At 44.6% G+C, this 22,594-nt stretch overlaps 2 protein-coding genes across 2 annotated transcripts in view; both read left to right on the plus strand.

Moving 5' to 3' along the window:
• Window positions 1-6,127, plus strand: part of LOC109398798 (protein NASP homolog) — a 62,778-nt gene extending 56,651 nt beyond the window's left edge. Inside the window, exons 2-4 of the mRNA XM_019671207.3 lie at window positions 4,492-5,228; window positions 5,297-5,571; window positions 5,676-6,127. Coding sequence (XP_019526752.3) covers window positions 4,514-5,228; window positions 5,297-5,571; window positions 5,676-5,918 — 1,233 coding nt within the window. The 5' untranslated portion in view covers window positions 4,492-4,513 and the 3' untranslated portion in view covers window positions 5,919-6,127. The remainder of the gene's footprint in view (window positions 1-4,491; window positions 5,229-5,296; window positions 5,572-5,675) is intronic.
• Window positions 6,128-15,157: 9,030 nt separating this feature from the next.
• Window positions 15,158-20,359, plus strand: LOC134290488 (uncharacterized). Its single transcript, XM_062857641.1, has one exon. The coding sequence runs from the start codon at window positions 15,158-15,160 to the stop codon at window positions 20,357-20,359; it is 5,202 nt and encodes a 1,733-aa protein (XP_062713625.1).
• Window positions 20,360-22,594: the final 2,235 nt, after the last annotated feature.

Below are 22,594 nucleotides of genomic sequence, written 5' to 3' on the forward strand. Positions count from 1 at the left end.
AGTCCAGGCCGTCTTCCACTAATGATGTGCCTTCGTATTTCACTGCCGGTGGACGCATAAATGTCACATTTGCAAAAACAGACAATCGAGAAAACCGCGTCCAAAGTTCGAAAAAGTAAATTGTCTGAACTATGTAGCATTAATGCCGAATCGTGTTCTAACATCAACCGGCTTCAGCATTGTGGTTACTTGGGTAGTGCAGGATATTGGGTTTGGGACTGTAGGGGTCGTCATTGATTCTGACGACACCATTGAGTGCTCATTGTTGGCGGTTGTGTTGGTGACGATTTCTTCTGCTTTATAATCTCATTTATACCACGCACAAACTTTGGGAAGAGGGACTACTTTGTAATGCAAGAGAGGGATTTAAACTCTGCGTTACGGGTTGGGTGAGGTCATGCAGATAGAAGCAACCCAGGTGTCCGTGCGGCTCGGGTCGTGATGGATGCATGAGTGCAGTGTGTGTGGGGTGCGCTACCCTGTGGGTGCAGTTGAGTCCGGGTTGGAGTGAAAAGAGACCCTTCTCTACCCTAGATCGGTTTCGGTTGTACGGGTGGGGTAGTGTTTGTCTTATTTGTGACGTGTTGTGCGTGATTTGCGGCCCGAGCTGCGTGGTTACTTGGGAAGTATTGTGCTCTGCAATCTAGATTTTGGTTTTAAGGTGAAGCTATGGCTGGGCTGTGCCTCGGATTTGTTGGGCGCAGGTCGGGAGAGCTTGTGGCGGTTTGTGCTGGAGGGTTTGCTCGTTTGGTTATTCACTGGTGGTGGCCAGTCGATCGACTGTTCGCGCAGCCTGGGTTTGTGCTCTCAAGGTTCGGGGCGTTGCTTCATTGTATCTTCGCTTTAATACTAATATTCCTTGTTTGATTAACTGACTTATGTACAGGCGCTTAACTCATTCTATTTCATAGATTGCCAGATTTAAGGGTAATGATTCAATAGGGTGTTAGCAATCAGAGTGGATTAGAACGAGTTGGCGCCTACAATACACCAACACTAACACATACACCAACACTTACACGCACGCATGCACCTACAACTAGCTGTAAAAGACCAGTGGGCGGGACAACGGTGCCTACCCAACAGTTGTAGGTGGGGTGTTTGGCTTAGCTACATGACTTGGTCCGGCAAGCCCATAAACATCAATTGGTAGACGTATTGCCTAGTGAAAAGACAACGCAGATGGGCGAAAGCCAGGGGATGCGTTGATAATAGCAGAATAGCAGATTTCCAATGAAACGTGACACTTATGCGTCCACTTTTCAGAATGTGACAAATCGGCGTTGCATTTTTTCAACAATTTTCGGAACAAACTACATATTTTTATTTCCCTATATGGTAGTACACCATGATACATGGTCATGGGCTGCAAAATCTCAATATTGCCAAAAATGCACATGTGACAATTATGCTTCCACCGGCAGTTCACGACTCACATTGTTATCAGCTGTCAGTAAGGATTCAAGCATGTATCCAAGGTAGACAAATTCCTCCGCTACCTCGAAGGTGTCTCCGTATATCGTAACGTTACTTCCTAGACGAATCCTGTCGTGCTTGGTTCAACCTATTAGCGTGCACCTTGCTCTTGACGAATTGCTCACCAGTTTGTCCTGTGCGGTTTTGCGTTTTGGGAGGGTGTACACTAGCGTGGTTCAAAAAATCGTTTTTGCTCCACACCGCTTATTTGATTCATAACCAGATTCTATGCCTTCTCCCAAAATTTAAGCCGAATTGGTTGAAAATTGAGAGTGCACAAGCCCTTCAAATTTTGTATGGGAATTACTATGCGAATAGAACGTTTTTCATTCAGTTCACCTTAGCAATTGCCAAAGTGTCCTAGAGTGATCGACGATCAACTGATACTTCTAGGCTACGCTATCAGCTACTACTTTGCCGAAGACCACATTCAAATCGGACGCCCCATTAATTAGTTATCGATTTTTATTCAACTGCAGAAACTTTAACAGTGATCGCTCAGCTTCCCAGCAAGCAACATTGCTGCACATGACGCCAAAGATAGCGCACATAAATCATGGCTACACTGAACGAAAACCCTCGCCGTGAAAAAAATGATTCTTCATTAACTCCGACTTGGATCCGCAGAATCTGATTTTTGAATGTTTACACAGCAGAATGATTTTACTTCGTCCTACTGAATAATAATCATCCTGCAAAAGAACTAGATCTGGCACAAGTCATAAATGATTTTCCGCTTAGGGTTTGTTGTGAATGATTAGCATCATACAACTATATGAAAGCATTTTCCACTGTGCCTCATACTGAAAATCATTCAATTTAAGTTCAGCATCCGTCAGTCGTTGAAAAAAAATATGGCGGAGTTTGTGCTTCGTAAGTTTGTGGGTTAGCGGACGGCTCTTTGGACGGCTCTCAATAAACATTCCAAGCACCTGAAAATAATGTCTAATTCAAGAAAGGTAAGCATTAAATACTTTAGATTCCTTTATTCTTTCTTTATATGATTTTGTCGAACATAATTGGACGAATAATTGGTATTTTTTACAGGATATTTGCTTCCCGAGCCGCATCCCCCCAGGCACCCCGTATCACATTGGATCCATATAAAATGCTATTTAAATTGAAATGTCAATAAACTGGTGAAATTCCTGCTAAATTAGTGTGTTCAGTTTATTTTAATACCGTTAAAATATATTAACATTTTAAAAATTGAACCTATAGCAAATAAAATCGGGAGAGGAATGAATATCATACAGTTACTGACCTCCTAAAAGTTGATGAAAATCATCCTTTTAAGGTATTGTCATCATTCAAATTGTTTTGATTTTGAAGGAAGCTGTGTTGAAAAAAAATCATCCGAATCTTGTCGGAAGATAGGCATGGGGCTAGGACGAGCCAATAATTATTTAATACATGGCGGGGATTTTCGTTCAGTGTACTACATATGTTTCAAGGCAAATTGCAGTGATGCCCATCGAATAGTGTAAACATCTTGATCAAAGATTTTCATTCTGGATAAAAATAGATAACAAATTAATGAGCGGTCCAATTTGAATATGGTCTTCGCCAAAGTTGTAGCTGATAGAGTAGTCTGTAAGTACCAAGGGTCAACAAACACTCTAGGGAACTTCGGAAAATGCTACGGTCAATTGAATGAAAATCGTCGCACTTCCTATAGCAATTTCCATACAAACTTTGAAGGGCTTGTGTACTCTCAATTTTCAACCAAATCAGCTCATTTTTTGGGAGAAGGCTTGGAATCTGGTTACAAATCGAATAAGCGGTGTGGAGCAAAAATGATTTTTTGAACCACGCTAGTGTACACTTTACGGCTCTGCCCCGTTACAAATGTTCTGGCGATAATGTCCATGTCCTCCGGCAGCTGAGTCCGGCTCATCGCATTACCCTGTCCGTCAGCTTGTCGCAGTCCCCGGCGATTATGAATTCAACACATCGTTCAAGCACATGGAGAAAATCTGCTGAATAACTTCCAAAAGGGGTAATTACGGAGCAAGTTTTATTGCTGTAACCTAAAGAAGCTGCAAATGTTTCATGGTTATACTCAAATATTTATCACCCTGAGTTTTTTCTTATGCAACAAACATGCAAAACACCCTGCAGTATGTGCTGCGCTTTGGCGGATAATGTCACTGCAGCAATGTAATGTGTTTGCTTGCATGTGTCCGTTCTAGATGCATAAGGCAACAGGTACCTCTCTGGCAAATGTCCAAGACAAAATTCAATCCTCAACCAGCATCAGCTGTGATCCAATTTTTTGTGACTTCTAGTGTATGTAGGTGAAAGGGATAAATTGATTACAGTGTGGTTACATTATAGTATCTTATAAATAGAGCAAACACACCTTCACGGTTGTCAAACATAGTTTGATTCATGTACTGCCCCCACTCGCACATCAGTCCCATTTGACTTTTCACCACTTTTGAGTTAACGTAAGTAATCATCATCATTTTCAACGTACTTTCAAAACCCTTAATAAAAATTGCGGATTTTTATGTCAATGTGCGAAAAAAATACCAAATCATGAGCGTCCCATATTGAAAGTACCCGCATAACAGTCCCATCATGGATTTTTGTATCATGTAACACAAAACTGAACAATTTTTTAGTGATCCTAATATTTTTCACAGTTATGTATTCAGGTGCAAAGCAATCTGTGAAAGTTTCGAGATGATCCAAATATTTTTCAAATTATGACGATTTTTGAAAGTTTTGTATGGGAACGAGTCGTCAAACTTCAAACGCTGTTTTCTCAATTCCTACTTTTTGCAAATGGGACTGTTATGCGAGTGGGGGCAGTGTAGGTACCTGCTATTATTCGTTTACTCATTCTTTTTGCGTGTGAGGCAATTATTTATTACTGATATAATAGCAATAATAGTTTGCTGAACGTGCCTTTTAGATAAGAAATTCAAATAGACACGTTACTAGATCAACAAAGCAGATCAAAAAACCTAAGAAATCTCATTATTATTTACCTATTTCTGTTTTTTTCAGAAAAAAATCTAAATAACGTACGATGGCAGAAAAATCGGAAACCCTCGTGACAAAAGAAGAGAAGATGGCGGAAGCAAAGGAACTGTTCGGCCGTGGTAGTCGAAACTACTGCATGAAACAGTATTCGGATGCTGCTGACGATCTGAGCGCTTGCTGTAATATCTACTCGGAACTGTATGGTCCCACAGCGGACGAATGCGGCGTGGCTTATCTGCTGTATGCTAAATCATTGATTGCGCTGGGCAAGGATGAGAACAACTTGATTGTTCCGGGTGAAGGAGAGGAAGGCGAGGATGATGATGAGGACGATGAAGAAGGGGATGAGGAAGGTGATGGCGAGGCTGATGCCGATGGGGAAGAGATGAAAGAAGATGATGAAAAGGATGTAAAATCGGAAAACGCCGAAACTGAAGCAGCAGAAGCACAGAAAGCTGAAAGTGGAGAGTCTAAAAAAGAAGAAGCTGTAGCAGGAGGATCGTCATCGAAAGTAGATGAAGATCCACAGCCAGGGCCCTCGACATCGAACGGTGTGGAAACTCAAAAGGATGACACTGAAGAGGATGAGGAGGAAAAATGCGAAGGCAATCTGGAGATTGCTTGGGAAATTTTAGAACTGGCAGTCAAAATCTTCGAAGGACAAGGGGAAAAATCGTTGGATAACCTGTCGGAGTGCTACTCAGAATTGGCCAGTATTTCTTTGGAAAATAGCAACTTTGCTATTGCCATCAATGATTACAGTAAGTTGTTTGAAATTTTGTTTCAGTTGTTCCGATATCATGTTGTAACAATCAATTTACCTTTCCAGAGAAAGCCCTGGCTGTGTATGACAAAACCGGCAAAGCTGACCGGCGGATCATTGCGGAGATTCAGTACAAGATTGGCCTGTGTCACTTGATGCAGAACGAATATGAAGATTCCATAGCCGCCTTCCGAGAGGCTTGTAGCGAGATGGATAAGGTCATTCAACAGGAGCAGAGCAAGGAACAGACCGATGAAACCAAGGCTGCTATCAAGGATCTTGAGGAAACCAAGCAGGAAATTATGGAGAAAATTGCCGAGGTCGAGGATACGAAGAAAACGGTAAGCGATCTAAAAGATTCTGCATATATCATTGTTATATGAAAAGTTGTTGTAACACACCTGTAGAGTATCGTTTCATTTATCATACTTTTTTCCGCTTTCAGTCCATCGAAGTGGTCAAACGAGAACTGTCCAAAATCATCGTTAAAGGGGAAACTTCCAACGGATTCGATGGCGCTGGTCCATCTTCGTCTTCTTCGACCAGCAACGGAACTTCTTCCAGTGCGGCGAAACCCACCGACATCACTCACCTGATCAAGCGAAAGAAGCCGGACTCTGCCACCACCGAGGTCGAAGGCTCTCCTGCGAAAAAGACGGCAGTTGAGTTGGACAAATCTAGTGATTAAGCAGCTACAACAGGTTATGCCTATTTTACTTACATTTCCGTGTCTTTTTCCGTTACTGTACTCTACTTCCAGTTAAGTCGCAACTTTCTTTTATTTATATTCTAAAAATGTTCTTTTCTGTTCTTTGTTCTGTTAGAAAATACGTACAACATATTAAGATATACATAAAAACTCGAAAGTAGATCTATGTCTGTGAATGTCCAAATCTATCCAAACGTGTATTTATTTCTTATGAACAAAAAAGAAACTTGTTCTTGGCGCATATCTTACTAAAAGTGGTAAGATAAAATCTCCTTTAATGATTGTAGTACCAATAGTGGTTACTTACCGATCAGGCTAAGGCCGGGGTGGCCTCTGCTGTACATAGTAGCCGTCTCCACTCCATACCACTCGGTCCATGGCTGTTTGTCTCCAGTTCCGCACTCTGCGTAGGGTCCGCAGATCGTCCTCCACTTGGTCGACCCACCTAGCTCGCTGCGCTCCACGTCTTCTTGTACCGGTCGGATGACTCTCGAGAACCATTTTAGTCGGGTTGCTATCCGACATCCTAATGACGTGACCCGCCCACCGTAGCCTCCCGATTTTCGCGGTATGGACGATGGTTGGTTCTCTCAGCAGCTGATGCAGCTCGTGGTTCATTCGCCTTCTCCAAGTCCCGTCTTCCATCTGCACTCCGCCGATGCACAGTGGTTCCGTCATAGGTCATTAATCCCAAAATTTGACCTCAATGAAACTGTGATATTATTGCGGAAACATCAAGTTTAATGCTGTAATAGCTAGGGACAATCATTACTTTTATCAAATGTATGCCGAAACTTTTCCGCAGATGTCATTGAAGTAGATGCTCTTGAGTAGATATTTTATTTGAATTTTTCTAATTTCAGTCCTATGCATTTATCGCTCTATTAAAAAGTCTCATCCATTCGACATGTATTTGGTTGATTGTATTCGATTCTTACATAGTTGAAATCGATGTTTATCACAAATTTAGATGCCATTCTTTATCATTTTGTTTGAATAAGTGTGACTGAATTAGATGCTTTTTCCACAAAGTATAAAAAACTGAAAATTTTCAACATGCCGAAAAAAATGTTTCCCCTTCCGACCCCTTCGAACGTTGTTCTATAAAACTTCCCTACAATCTTAAACAATGATTTACTGGCGAATTTAGCTGCGACCGTTTGCGACCAGATTGGTGGTAGGGTATTGGTTCTCTTGTTAAGCATGTGGCTCCCATTTTCATCCTACGAAAAACAAAGGATTGAAGCGCTGTTTGTTTTGTTTCTTATTTTTGTATTTTTTGTTAGAAGTGAGCACCCATGAAAACAAAAAGAACGGAATCAATCTGTGCCGTAATCGCTTGTTTTCGAATGAGATGAAAATGGGAGCGTGAGATTACTGATGGAACACATACCCTAGTCACTTAAGTGTCGTACTTTCAATTTACTCAAAAACTAACAAATATCTCTTGCATTGCATTGCACGAAACACTTTTTTCCAACTTTCACTCTATTTATCCATTACATAATGTGTGTTTCACTATTCTTGAGCAGTTTTGACTACCGTGGACCGCCTAAACTAATACTAGTATATCCAAATCAGTTGGTAACCAAAACGGCAAAATAATGAATTTCGGCTCCGTAAGGCCAAAAATTCGATTGAGCCCATTTTTAATAAACAATACAAAAACGCATTTGGAATGCAAATATGCATCAAATTTAGCGGTTTCATCATAAAACTCGATAAAATCATATTTATGGCCGCCCTCATATGGGGCTGGAACCACTGTGCGATGGTACGCAACACCTTCCGTTCGAAAACTCCAAGGGCGCGTTGGTCCTCTGCACGTAGGGTCCATGTTTCGTGCCCATAGAAGACGACCGGTCTAATCAGCGTTTTGTAAATAGTTATCTTCGTGTTACGGCGAACTTTATTCGATCGTAGAGTCCGGCGGAGTCCAAAGTAAGCACGATTTCCTGCCACAATGCGCCTCTGAATTTCTCTGCTGGTGTCGTTGTCGGCGGTCACCAGTGAGCCCAAGTACACAAATTCTACAACCGCCTCGAATTCATCACCGTCGATATCAATTCGGGGTGGCGGGCGCGGTGATTCCTCCCTGGAGCCATTTGCCATCATGTACTTTGTCTTCGACTAATCCGATTCGTCTGGCTTCACTCTTTAGTCGGATGTTTGTTGTCTCAAATTTACTAGCTATGATATCAATATCAGCGAAACCAAGCAGCTGAACGGACTTCGTGAAAATCGTACCACTCGTGTTTATCCCCGCTCTCCTTATTACTCCCTCTAACGCAATGTTGAACAGCAAGCACGAAAGTCCATCGCCTTGCCATAACCCTCTGCAAGATTCGAAGGGACTCGAGAGTGTCCCTGATACTCGAACTACGCACATCGATCCATCGTCGCCTTGATCAATCGTATCAGTTTATCCGGGAATCCGTATTCGTGCATAATCTGCCATAGCTGTTCTCGAGTCGTGTTCGTGTTCGAATCGTATTTTCTCCTATTCGCAATGGGGATTTCTACGGGTGACTTATTGGGCCTACGCCAACACTCCTGTCTCACCGGAGGGCCATCGTGCCAGTTATGTTTAACGTCCCAACCAACACTGGGACGACCACGCTGATGAGGCTTACCACCTTGGATCTAGCTGGGCGTGGTGCAGCGTTTCTTACTCAGCCGCTGGATGCCAGAACAGACGCTGTTTGAGCCGCACCTCCTTGGTGAACAGACGCTCGGGTCGTACCTCCTCAATCTAGCTGATGTCAGAAGGACAATAGTGCCCAGGCTGCACTACCAGCTCAGCACACAACTCTTAGCTGGCGGTCTTTGTCATCGCTTGACCCGTGGAAGTAGGTAATAATGAGGTAGAAACTTGTGAGGACCAGAGCTATGTTGAACGCTCTCCTTATCGACTCACCGTTTTGCAGCCCTTGAATAGACACTACATGAATGAAACATAACAAGGACATCAAGAGCCTAAGGAAATTCCAAGGGTCACAGAGAAGTTGTGGTATTCTAGTGATAAGGAGGCAGTGGGAATAAGGGTGGCAAGTGGATCTAGAAACAAATGAAGTCCCTTATTTTTTTATTTAACCTCTTGACTCCCTTACCAATATTTTTTCCCCTTTACTGTTTTCTGCCCCTTGATCTCTTTCCCTTCTATCAGGCGCTTATGTAAACTAGCCTCTTGTGCTCTTTGTTGTGGATCATGCTTAACCTTTCTCAACATTTTTTTATGGATCATTTACTTTAAATTTTAGAGATTATTCATTCAGTCATAGTTTTAGATCATTCCCCATATTGATAACTCCCAAGCTCAATCAAAGAAATAATTCCTCGATTGTGAAAGCTCTCAATTAATGAACAGCTGTGAAAGTGCTCATAGAACACTAACCTGGGTAGTAGGTTCTGTCTTAGTTGGAGTGCACATCTAGAAAGAAGAAGCCTGATAAACGTATGTGGTGGCATGCGCCGCCAATAGGCCTCAGTTGCGTAAAGCGTGGATGTCTTAGCGGCTCGTTGGGTACGCCGAACTTTCGCTGAAGCTTTTCTCGTGTGTCATGTGTTGTCGCGTGGGGTAATTTGGGTCATTATCTTATTAAGCCACCATGCTGCTGTCGCTTCGAAGATTCGCATATACAGCAACATTATGAATGGTACAGTCGACATGCCACCCATGCTCGTGTCAAGGTGACAAGACTTGAAATTCGTATGAAGATCAAACTATCTGTCTACCCGCCGCATTCAGTAACAGCTGTTACATGTCACTACCAGTACTTTCGCTCTCATCTCAAATTACGGTCACGCAACGTACGACATGTCGCGGCAAATTATTGGTAAGCCGCTATGCGTGTACCAGCAAATGAGTGACGCTTTGTTACTTTTTTTGAAATTGATTGAAACACTTATTTATTTGAGGTGTTCCCAAAAACGTGATTGTTCTATTAATTGTTCACATTTATTTAAATCAACCTCTGTTTGTAATAACAAGGAGTCTAGACTGACAGGTACCTAAACTCTGTTGTAGAAATATTTTTTCATTGGATTTACAAACTAACTATAACGGGAGTGACAGTGGAACATGCGAAATGCTCCTGAAATGAACGAGGTATCCTAAGGTAAAAGACTACAAGTAAAATTTTGTATCATCTTAGAGTCACTCCAGAAATGAATTGAGATAACTTCGAGTGCAAAAATTGCGTATGCTTCACCAACGTTGAAGAAGGGTTCAATAAACGTAGCCGCCATGCTGATCTGAGCAACAGATACCGACGATTACAAGCCATATTTAACTGATACGTAATCGTTAGATCATACCCCGCAGGTACCGACCGTAGATTTCATTATGCGATAATTTGTTTCACTGTTCGAACATTTCCTAGAGGCTTATGGATATGGATAGTAACTTCATTTGAATTCATAATTTAGCCAAAAAAAGCCTCCCTTTGCGAAACAATATTGCGCTCCCAGATTCACAGCACACATGTGAACATACGCAAAATGAATCGATCAATGGAACGATATCGCTTGATCGCCATCGTTTGTACGCTACAGGATAGCCACAGCCAATCCGATTGGACATGACAGGAATGTGTATTTCAACCCATGCTGTTTCACATGTGAACCGATGCCGATAGAGACGCACCAAATCCAATTTATTTTAATGATTTCCAATTTCATAGATAGGTACATCTAAATAGCCAACCGCCCGGCAGAGAGCAGAGTGACCGCTGTTGATACATATTGGAAATAGTCATCAAACTAAATTGTGAGAAGAAAGTTCAATTGAGCTTCTGGATTATTACCTCTGTGCAGCACACCGGTAGGAATCCTATGACGATGTTATCTCGGGAATGCGAGTAGGCACTAGGGCCCAGTGACGAACGAAATTGTCTCGTCTAGCAACAAACAGTGATAGGTACGTTTATGACATAGAGTGCGATGCTATCAAGTTTTTTTTTTTTTTTTTTTCCAATTTGTTTATTTATAAGGCTCACTGTTTACCTAAAAACTATACAGAGCCGAAAATCTAGTTGAGAAATTTGTTATTCTAATACATTACATTTTCAAAGAGATTCAATAATATGTTCGTCGTGCAACTTTCTTCCTTGGGCGCGATCCAGAACTGGAACTTGAAGCTGCAAATTCTGCCCGCCGTTGATTTGCCTGTGGATTCCTCATAGCTTCTTGAATAGCTTTGGCTACTTTTTCCAATTCTTCCAAACCTTTTTTCCGACGTATTTCCTTCTCCAAATCCGCCGTAGACTGAAGTTGCTCTTCTTCTGGCTGTTCCTCAGATTCTTCGATGAGCTCCTCTTCCAAAACTTCAATTATTTCATCTTCGTCCTCCTTCTCTGCCGACTGGTACACTTCCGAAACCGATTCTTTTCCAGCTACGATCGCAGCATATGAGTTTGAAACATTCTCCTTCTTCTTCTTCTTCTCCAGTTTGTTCCGTGGTTGTCGCTGAGGGCAAACGTCCCTTCGATGTCCGATTCCGTGACACAAAAAGCATGTGTCCTTCAAACCTTCGTAGAAGATTCGCCCTTTCTTGTCACCGATGTCGATCGTTGGTGGAATTGCTTTTGCTACATCCATATACACTCCTCGTATTCCGTTGTAGACATGGTCAAGACCCAAATTCGCAGGAAATTTTTCCCGCACAACTCGATCTATTTTTCCGTACTCCTTGAGAACCGACGATAAGTTATCGTCGGACAGTTCTGGCGGCAAGTCAAACACTCTGACATACTGCGCATTGGTTCCCGCGATCGACATACGCACTTCCACTGAATGTCCGTTGGTGTAAACAAACTGTTTTGCATTCCCGTTCTTCTGCAACGATTCCGCCATTGTTTCCTTCGACACGAACTTAATGAACAGCGAACGATCTTTCGCTGTTTTGTAAACGGTTTCCACCGTCATTAGGTCCGTATCCAACTGTTTTAGAAAGTTGGCTATTTCCACCCATGATGGACGCGGACTACCTATCGGGAAACGGAACTGAGCGGTGTTCACAGCCATCTCACTCATAGCAATAATTAATTGCTACACTGATAGACAGCTTGCGGTAATGACGAGCACACAAATGTTTTCAAATTTACCATGGCAAAACGTGATCATCGACCAACAAACGCTTCTTGTGTGCGTTTTGTTACCTTACTTATCAACCGGTTCGATAGCCGAGTGGTAGCGTGCGAGCCTGGTGATCTCAAGGTTCTAGGTTCGAATCCGGCTGCCAACAGACACTTTTTTTAATTGAAAATCGGGTCCATGGTAGAATTGAAAACATAAATCTGTTGAGATGAAACGAAAATCAGTCTGCACAAATCAAGTGGCGTTGTGCATTTAAGTTGACCCTCAGAATAGTAATTTCAACTGCAAGCCGCCTTTCAGTGTATATCTGTGCACAACGATAACTACCGCGGCACACGATACTGCTGTGTTCGACCGAGAACAAAACGGACTACCTATAGCACACAATAGGTATAAAAAAACGGATCCGTCGTCGCGAGCGCAATTGCCCCGTCTGTACTGGACGACAGCAGCGACCGAACTGATATCAAGTTTTTTATCAGCAGGATTTCCAATAAATTTACTCGAATTCTTTTCGAACTGTGTTCGTTCACAGGTTTTATGAGTTTGATGTCGGTAATTAGTGTAGGTTAGCTTATTTAAATAGCCTTCCAATATGTCATATACATATATTGTTTTGTGCATTATGGTGCTAGTTATTGCGCTAGTTTTCTTTGTTGTAGCCACATATTGTGAAGTGTGCATTTTTTTATGGCAAATGATAAAAAAACTATGTTAACTTTCATCTCAGAAAGGCCCGTTTCGAAATTCATTGAGAAACGCGAGATTGACACATTTTTATCTGTTGGTCGTGATAAAGACACCAAATGACAACCGATGGCGGCACCAAGATCGACATAGGTGCACGGTTCAAGAAGGCGAGGGCTGCTTTTGTGAGTTTAAGAAATATATGGAAAAACAATCAGATTAGTCGACGCACCAAACTTCAAACTTTTAACTCGAACGTGAAATCTGTGCTGCCCTACGCCAGTGAAACTTGGTGTGTATCAGTTCAGTAGAGAACACCCAACGGTTTCAGGTCTTTTTCTATAGATGCATGCGGAATATAATTCGTGCATTGTGGCCTGGCAATTAGATCTCCAATGTGGAGCTTCATCGTCGATGTCATCAAAAGCCGATAGTGACAGAAATTCGGCAGCGAATGTGGACGAGGGTTGGCCACACTCTACGCAGGGGCGGAAACAAAATCTCCCTTTTTGACACAGACCTACTGGTCCATATCGGAAACGAAATCTGAAAGCAAACGTTAGATTGGAACCCGGCAGGACATCGCAGCAGAGGCAGACCCGTCGCGTAGTCGCCGGCTAAGAATAGGACTACTAACCCCAATTCAAGGTGTCAAGCGACCCGTGCTGAGGAATGAGTGATCGAGGGGGTGAAAAAGATGCTCGATCTTTAATGGAGCCTGTGGGGTACCTGGGCACCCCCCCCACAGTAAGCTGTTCCTTACCGCGTTAATGCAGGGCTCTGGCGTGGTGGACATTCTTTCCCGTGCTACTCGTGGGATTTAAACATGAAATCGAACAAAAATAATCAAAACTCAGGTGGAAGTAGTGGTGGGATCAACTCCTTCGCAAGAAGCGGGTTGATGAGGTCTCCGACAAGGAGAAGTGAGGAGATAGGCGCTGGGAGTTGCGTACGCAGCTCAAGCGTGGGGGCTTCAGTCCACTTCCCGGCAAGCCAGCCGGTGGAGGTTATGGACGGAGCGTGGTTGTTGAGGGCCGTCAACCGAGGATCCAAAGGACGGTCCGCAATAGAGGTGGCCAGAGGTGGTCCGCAATAGAAGCGCCAGAAGGAACACAAGGGCGCCGCCTATAAGAGGCTGGCAGAAGAGATCCTTGGTGAGGGTGTGCAGGTGAGGGCTCTGACACATGAGGCGACTCTGAAGGTCAAAGACATTGACGAGATCACCGAAGTGGAAGAGCTCATCACGGCACTGCGGCAACAGTGCGATGTGCAGGTGGCCGCCGCAGCCGTTAAGCTACGGAGAGGGCCAGCAGGGACACAGATAGCTTTGGTTCAGCTACCTGTGGCGGATGTTAAAAATTCCGTTAAAGTAGGGAGTACAGTATGACCCATAAAAAAATGCGACATTCCATTTTTTTGCGGTATTTGATGATGTTTAATGAAATATTCCGAATAAATTAAACCTTTTTCTATTACGATACAATAAGGAGGTCATTGTCATACAGGATCTCTAAAATTTTTGTCAAAATATTCATTGGTTACGTATATGGGATACCTTATCATTGTGAACAATTTCTAAATAAAATCAAGTTTTCCTCTAATTTTCAGAGCAAAATTAACTAAGGTAAAAACTTTTAAACACATAGAAACCATGAAAAAATATGTACTCTTTAATACGCCCATGTTTGAAAAATATTTTAAAAATAATGTTACGCCCAAATCAAAACTAACTCCTAACTTTCATACAGTCCACCATGCATTCATTTGTAATCACACTCACACACATACAATCAGACTCTCATTCAAACCCCATTTTTATAAGAACACTCTTTGTTAGAACAAAGTAGACTTTCACCCCGAACGGACGCAAGTTTTTTGATTCCAGGTCGTCTACCACCGAAATTGTCCCCTCGTGTGCTATTCGGAGGAACATTGGTCCATTCGACCGGATTTACGGAAGGACAATCTCGATGGTTTCCGACCGTTGTTAACGGGACGCGAAAGTAGCCGGAAAAAGTTAAAAATTCGACGCGAGTGCCGTGCACAAGCGATGCGAAACACGCATCGGCGTGTTATCCGTGGACGCCATCTTGGCGAATCGATTGTTCGTGAAACAAAATCGGAGCTGCAGATTGCAGCAAGTGCAAAGATCCAATTCACCGGAATTGGAAGACAAACGCCGGAGAGTGTGGAACACTAAAAGTGAACTGCCCAAGAACGTCGGATCAGTGGAAGAGTTTGCCTCCACACAGACACCAATGAAAGTGACATGAAGCGTACACCGGTTAAAACGAGAAGTGCTTCGAAAAACCACAGTGAAGACACGGATTTGGAAAGTGGACATAATCAGAGCATAGGAAGTGAAGAACGAGATGCAAATCCGTTGTCAGTGAGCAATCAGAAGAAGAAACAAACACTTAGAAGAAAAGAAGAAAATGGAAGAGAAAATTCAAATGCTGGCGAAGAAACGTGAAACCGTGCGACGGAAGGTGCAGCGGATTTATGTGGCTACATCGGATCCGGACAATCCAAACAATATGAGCAAGCACTACCTTCAAACGCAAATTGAAATGCTGACACGATGCTACAAGGAATACAACGAGTTCCAGAATGAAATCTGCGATTTGATCACCAGCGACGAACGTCAAGCTCAAGAAGAGATGGTGTACATCGAATTCGAGCGGGTTTATGGCATCCTACTAGCTCGCTTGGCCCAGCAGGTTGAAGATACGTCGAAGGTGAAGCTCCAGCAGGCCTCATCTGCACCTCAGGCGCTAAACCAGGCTGTGCAGCCGAATCTGCCACCATTGAAGGTACCGCTGCCAACTTTCGATGGCTCTTACGAAAATTGGTATGCTTTCCGCAGCATGTTCGAAAACATCATGAACAGGTACAACGCGGAATCGCCAGCCATAAAGCTTTACCACCTACGGAACGCTTTAGTAGGTAAAGCTGCTGGGATAATAGACCAGGACATAATCAACAACAATGATTATGCCGCAGCCTGGAACACCCTTCGCGACAGGTTTGAAGACAAACGGCTAATCGTCAACAAGCACATCGAAGCTATCTTGAGCCTGCCAAAGATGACCAAGGAGAGTGCGATCGATCTTCGTAAACTGATCGATATTTGCAGCAAGAATGTCGATGCCCTCACCAACCTGAACTTACCTGTCGTCGGATTGGGTGAAATGGTGATTTTGAACGTTATCTCATCAAAAATGGATTTCGAAACACGAAAGGCTTGGGAACTGGTTCAGAAACCGGGTCAGCTTCCCCAGTATTCTAACACGATGGATTTCTTGAAGGACAGGTGCAAGGCCTTGGAGAAAATTCAAGTCAGTTTGAAGGCAGCTGGTGAGTCTGTGAAGCAGAATCGACCGGCTGTGAAATCAGAAGTGAAAGCACATTCGCTCGTCACCACAGAAGCACAGTGCTTTCACTGCAGCGGATCGCACCCGATTTGGAAGTGCGACACATTCCAGAAAGCTGGATACAATGCGCAAAAAACCAGCCTCATCAAATCCGGAGCTTGTTTTAATTGTCTTCAGCGAGGGCACACAGCAAGCGACTGCAAATCGACCCACTCCTGTAAAAAATGCAGACAGCGTCATCATACGTTGATTCATCGAGAAGAACAACCTGCTACACCACCCAAGGACATGACGAACCAGCAAAAGATCGTTCCGAATTCCGATCCTGCACCAACGACTGCAAGCACCGCGACCACCCTATGTACCATGGTGGAGACTGGGAAGAGCCAGAGCCTTATTGCGACGGCCGTGGTACTCGTCCGTGGCAAAGGTGACTCGAAATTCGCCTGCAGAGCAGTACTCGATTCAGCTTCCCACTCGCACTTCGTAACTGAACAATTCGCCACTCTGCTGGGCCTAAAACGGAAACCCGCATTCTGTGTCATTTCCGGGATCAACGGACAACAAGTGCACATCAAGTTCAAGCTACATACGCAAGTTGAATCAATGAAGAATGATTACGCAACGAAGCCATTGGAACTTCTCGTAGTTCCGAGAATCACTGGAGACCTACCTCTTGCAAAGTTCGATGCGAAGGCTCTTCAAATTCCAGATGCAATCATATTAGCCGACCCAGCTTTCAATCTTCCAGACACCGTGGACTTGCTGATTGGTTCAGAAGTTTTCTTCAGACTCCTAAGACCCGGTCAACACGATCTTGGGGTTAGTGCTCCTTTTCTCCAAGAAACGCAATTCGGCTGGATCGTGAGTGGCCTTGTTCCGGCGGCTCATATCACGGTAGGAAATAGTTTGACAAGTGTGGTAGAAGAAGACGACCTTAGTAGGATCCTTGCTAAATTCTACGAGGTCGAGACATGCGCCGAATCACCAAAGGAAGAAGAGGATGAAGAGTCGTGCCTGGCCCACTTCAGAACGACACACCGAAGAAACCCGGATGGGCGCTACATCGTAAGAATCCCATTCAACGATCTGAAATCCGAGCTAGGCGAGTCCCGACAGATGGCAGAAAAGCGTTTTTTGTCACTCGAGCGGCGGTTGGACCGAGAACCGTTGCTAAAGGAACAGTATAAGGCGTTTATTTGTGAGTATGAACATTTGCAGCATTTGCGTGAGATTTCTCCCCCCATGAATGAAGAGTCGGGCGGTGCGTTCTACGTGCCCCACCACTGCGTACTCAAACCGTCAAGTACTACGACAAAGCTGCGTGTAGTATTTGATGGGTCGGTGGAGAGTTCTACAGGGATCTCAATCAACCAGGCACAGTACGTAGGTCCAACTGTCCAGAACGACCTGGTTTCCATCTTGCTCAACTTCCGGTCGTATCGATATGCCGTTAGCGCAGACATCCCCAAAATGTACCGTCAGGTGGCGGTACATCCTGACGATCAACCGTACCAACGAATACTTTGGAGGGAGAACAACAGCGAACCGTTGAAGGTACTACAGTTGACAACAGTAACGTACGGCATGAAGTCTTCTCCATTCTTGGCCACCATGTCGCTGCTACAACTTGTGGAGGATGAGGGACACTCGTTTCCCTTAGCTGCTCGTGCTATTACAAAATCGTGCTACATTGATGACATGCTTTCGGGCGCCGGAAGCATTCCAGAATTGTTGGAGCTGAAACAGCAATTGATTGATCTTTTAGCCAAGGGTGGATTTAGCATCCACAAGATCTGTTCCAACTCCAGCGAACTACTCGATGAAACTCCAGAGCACCAGCGAGAAACTAGTCTACAGATAGATGATGGAAATATCAACATCCTCACGAAAACCCTGGGAATAGTGTGGGAGCCGCAGAAGGACGTCTTCAGGATTAGCATCCCTTTGCAGCTGAACGAAGGACTCACCAAGCGAAGCATCCTCAGTCAAATTGCCAAAATATTTGACCCCTTAGGATTTCTCGGACCTGTGTTAACTACAGCGAAACTACTGATGCGAGAATTATGGGTGCTTGACATTAAGTGGGACGACACCATTCCGTCGGCTGTAGCAGCACGCTGGAAAACTTTTCGTGAAGAACTGAATTCCCTCGATGGCATGGATCTCCCCAGACGGTTCATCGCGGAGGGCGCTGTAATGGTGGAGCTGCATGGGTTTTCCGATGCATCGGATCACGCTTGTGGAGCTTGTGTTTATGCAAGATCTGTTGCTTCGGATGGATCGTCACAGATGGCGCTGATTTGCAGCAAATCCAAAATCTTGCCAAAGAAAAAGAAAGGACAGCCAAAACAGATATCCACACCCCGTGCTGAGTTGGAAGCGGCCTTGTTACTCGCCAATCTTGCTAACAAGGTGAAGTCAGCGCTAGACTACAACTTTGAATCAACAACACTGTGGAGCGACTCGCAGATTGTTCTTGCGTGGATAGCCAAAAGACCAGAGCAACTCTTGGTTTATGTGGCAAATCGTGTGAGGAAGATCAGAGATATCACGGATGTAGCAGATTGGCATTACATTCCTTCGGCGTCCAATCCAGCCGACCTGATCTCAAGGGGACTTACACCGACGCAGATCATCAATCGTGAACTTTGGTGGAATGGGCCACCAACATCAGGCAACACAGAATCACCTCCGCCTCTGAAGGAAGATGATATTCCTGAAACGAAGCAGACATCTTTAGTGGCAACCGTGAAGACTTCAACCCGACTGGCACTCTTTGATCGTATCAGCAGATATTCGATAATTGAACGAGCAATGGCATACGTAGTCAGGTTTACTGATTACATTCGAAGACATCGGAAGGAATTGACGAAGGGTACGATCACTGTGGACGAGCTCAAACGAGCTAACTTGTTGATAATCCGCCTAGTACAAGCCGAGGGTTTTCAGCATGAATTACAACTTCTCAACCTGGACCAATCCTCTCGACACCCGCTACGCTGTCTTAGTCCTTTCATCGACATGAACGACGGACTTCTCCGGGTAGGCGGCCGCAATAAGCATGCCATCATCCCTTATGATAGCAAGCACCAAATGTTGCTGCCTGAGAAACATCCGTTCACTGCTACCCTAATTCGACATCTCCACAAGAACAACCATCATCTGGGGCAGCGAGGATTGTTAGCAGTAGTACGGCAACGCTTTTGGCCACTGCGAGCGAAGAGTGTCATCAGGAAGATAATACATCACTGCATCCCCTGCTTCAAAATGCGACCGTCAAAGGCAACGCAGTTGATGGGTAACCTGCCGGACTACAGGGTTCAACCGGCGCCTATTTTTTCTACAGCAGGCGTCGACTTCGCCGGACCCTTTACTTTCAAATCTTCCACCCAATCCAGAAAGCCAATGTACACCAATGGCTACGTCTGCGTGTTCGTGTGCATGAGTACACGTTCTTTGCATTTGGAACCAGTGTCGAACTTGACGAGTGAAGCCTTTCTAGCAGCGCTACAACGATTTGTGAGCCGTCGTGGTTTGCCCAACAAGCTGATATCGGACAATGCCACTAATTTCGAAGGAGCCTGCAATGAATTAGGGCGTCTTGCTGTGCTTTTCAAGGACGAACAATTCCAAAAACGACTCGATCAGTTTTGCACCCAACGAAGCATTGAGTGGTCGTTTATTCCGCCTCGTAGTCCCCACTTTGGTGGGATTTGGGAGGCCGGGGTAAAATCGGTCAAATCACACCTCAAATTGATTCTGGCTGAGCACAAGTTGACATATGAAGAGTTTGCTACCGTGCTTTCCCAAATTGAAGCTGTTTTGAATTCTCGGCCGCTGGTGCCATCATCCGACGATCCGAACGACATCACGGCAATCACTCCTGCTCATTTTATCATCGGCCGTGAATTCCAGGCGATACCTGAGCCTTCGTATGACCACATTCCAGTTGGACGACTGTCGCGATTGCAGTTTTTGCAAGACCTGAAACACAAATTTTGGAAAATTTGGATGACTGATTATTTGCAAGAACTTCAGCGACGACAAAAGGACTACAAGATCACCGAGTTCAAGCCTGGTGCACTCGTACTGATCGTGGACGATAACATTGCTCCTTTGCAATGGTCGTTGGCGCGGATTATCGACACGCACCCTGGTACCGATGGACACACACGTGTTGTAACCCTGAAGACGAAGAATGGAACAACTAAGCGAGCGGTCAAAAAGATATGTTTGCTACCTTTGGATAGCGAAGAGTGATGTTTAGAAATGAAGTCATTTCAAGGCCCCGGGAGGATGTTACGCCCAAATCAAAACTAACTCCTAACTTTCATACAGTCCACCATGCATTCATTTGTAATCACACTCACACACATACAATCAGACTCTCATTCAAACCCCATTTTTATAAGAACACTCTTTGTTAGAATAAAGTAGACTTTCACCCCGAACGGACGCAAGTTTTTTGATTCCAGGTCGTCTACCACCGAAATTGTCCCCTCGTGTGCTATTCGGAGGAACAAATAATTTCAAATGTTTAGGAAACAAAAACTAAAAAAGGTGCTACATATTAAAAACCGTATTTAAGATAAATTAATAAAAAACAATATTTTAAAAAACAATAATAATAATAATATTTTCTAAAAATTAACATTTGTCAAATAATTCAATTTTCAGAAAATGTCTCTTAATTTATAAGTTAATATATTTTTCGTTCTTGTCTGACGAACCAACGAACTCCTGAAGACCTTATCCAGCCATTAAAGTACTATTTTGAAAATAAAATTTGATTTAATGTGATTGAAGGCAATTGAAAGAAAATTATATCCTTAAAAAACGGCCTCTGGCGCGTGGACGATTTCGACATCCATATGTTTAACGTTATATTTCCAAAGGTATGTGCATGAAATCAGTCTATGTTCCTTTGCCATTATCAGATTAGTGGCTCTACTATACTATCCAATAGATACATGCAAGGTTAATCAGTTCGAAGTAGGGGAACAATGACTTTGAAAACTGTCGCATTTTTTATGGGTCATATTGTATAAAGGTGGGCTGGTGTGTAAATATGTCACCTGACATTCCACGCGCCACCAGAGGTTTGCTTCAGGTGTCTGGAACCAGGACACAAGTCGTGGGACTGCAAAGGCCCTGACAGGCGCAAACTGTGTAGGCGATGCGGCGCTGAAGGTCATAAGGCCCAAAGCTGCACGAGTCCGCCCATCTGCATGATCTGTATCGGGATAACCTCGAAAAACAGACATCCGATGGGCGGTCCAGGGTGCCCGGCCTTCAAGAAATCCTCAGTGAACAACAAATCACAGTGCAGGTAACGCAGCTGAACCTGAACCACTGTGATGCGGCTCAGCAACTTCTTTGTCAGGCGGTTTCTGAGTGGGAGACGGATATCGCCATCATTTCGGACCCATACCGAGTACCCGCCGGCAACGGCAACTGGGCCTCGGATATGACCAGGAAAATGGCGGCGATATGGACGACGGGTAAATACCCCGTGCAGGAGTTGATGTCTACTACCTATGAGGGCTTCGTGGTCGCCAAAGTAAACGGGGTCTTCTTCTGTAGCTGTTTTGCGCCTCCGCGGTGGCCGATCGAGCGGTTCACGCAAATGCTGAACCGCTTAACGACCGTGCTAACAGGGCGAAGGCCGGTGGTAATAGCGGGTGACTTTAATGCCTGGGCTGTGGAATGGGGAAGCCGTTTCACGAACCAGCGGGGTCAGATCCTGCTGGAAACACTGGTCATCTTAGATGTCGACTTGGCTAACGTCAGTACCAAGAGTACCTATAGTCGAAACAAAGCGGAGTCAATAATTGACGTGACCTTTTGTAGTCCTGGCCTAACAAGTAGTTCGAACTGGAGAGTAGATGATGGCTACACTCACAGCCACCACCTGTCGGTTCGCTACAGTATCGACTACAACAACAGCAGACAGCGGATAGAAGAAAAGGCGGCTAGGCCAAGGCCAAGCCCTCGCAGGTGGAAGACATCATACTTTGACAGAGAGGTATTAAGGAAACTTAATCGGTTTAGACGGCGACGAGCTGGTAGCGGTGCTCTCACGTGCGTGTGATGCGACCATGCCTAGGCGAGTCCACCCTAGAAATGGGAGGCCACCGGCTTACTGGTGGACCGACGCGATTGCGGACCTGCGCCGCGCCTGCCAACGGGCTAGGCGGCGGATGCAACGAGCACGATCAGAGGATGAGCGAAACGAACGGCGGGTGGTGTTCGACGCTGCAAAAGCCGCGCTCAAGACCGAGATAAGAGCAAGCAAAAAGGCCTGCTTCGAGGGTCTCTGTCAGAGTGCCAATACGAACCCGTAGGGTGACGCCTACAGGATCGTTATGGCCAAGACGAGAGGTGTGATGGCTCCTACAGAGCAATCTCCAGAGATGTTGGAGGGGATCATTGGAGGACTTTTTCCGCGTCATGAGCCTAGTCATTGGCCTCCTTTCGTAGGACAGCTGGGGCCTG

Source organism: Aedes albopictus, chromosome 3, assembly GCF_035046485.1.
Source record: "Aedes albopictus strain Foshan chromosome 3, AalbF5, whole genome shotgun sequence".
Classification (NCBI taxonomy): Eukaryota; Metazoa; Arthropoda; class Insecta; order Diptera; family Culicidae; genus Aedes; species Aedes albopictus.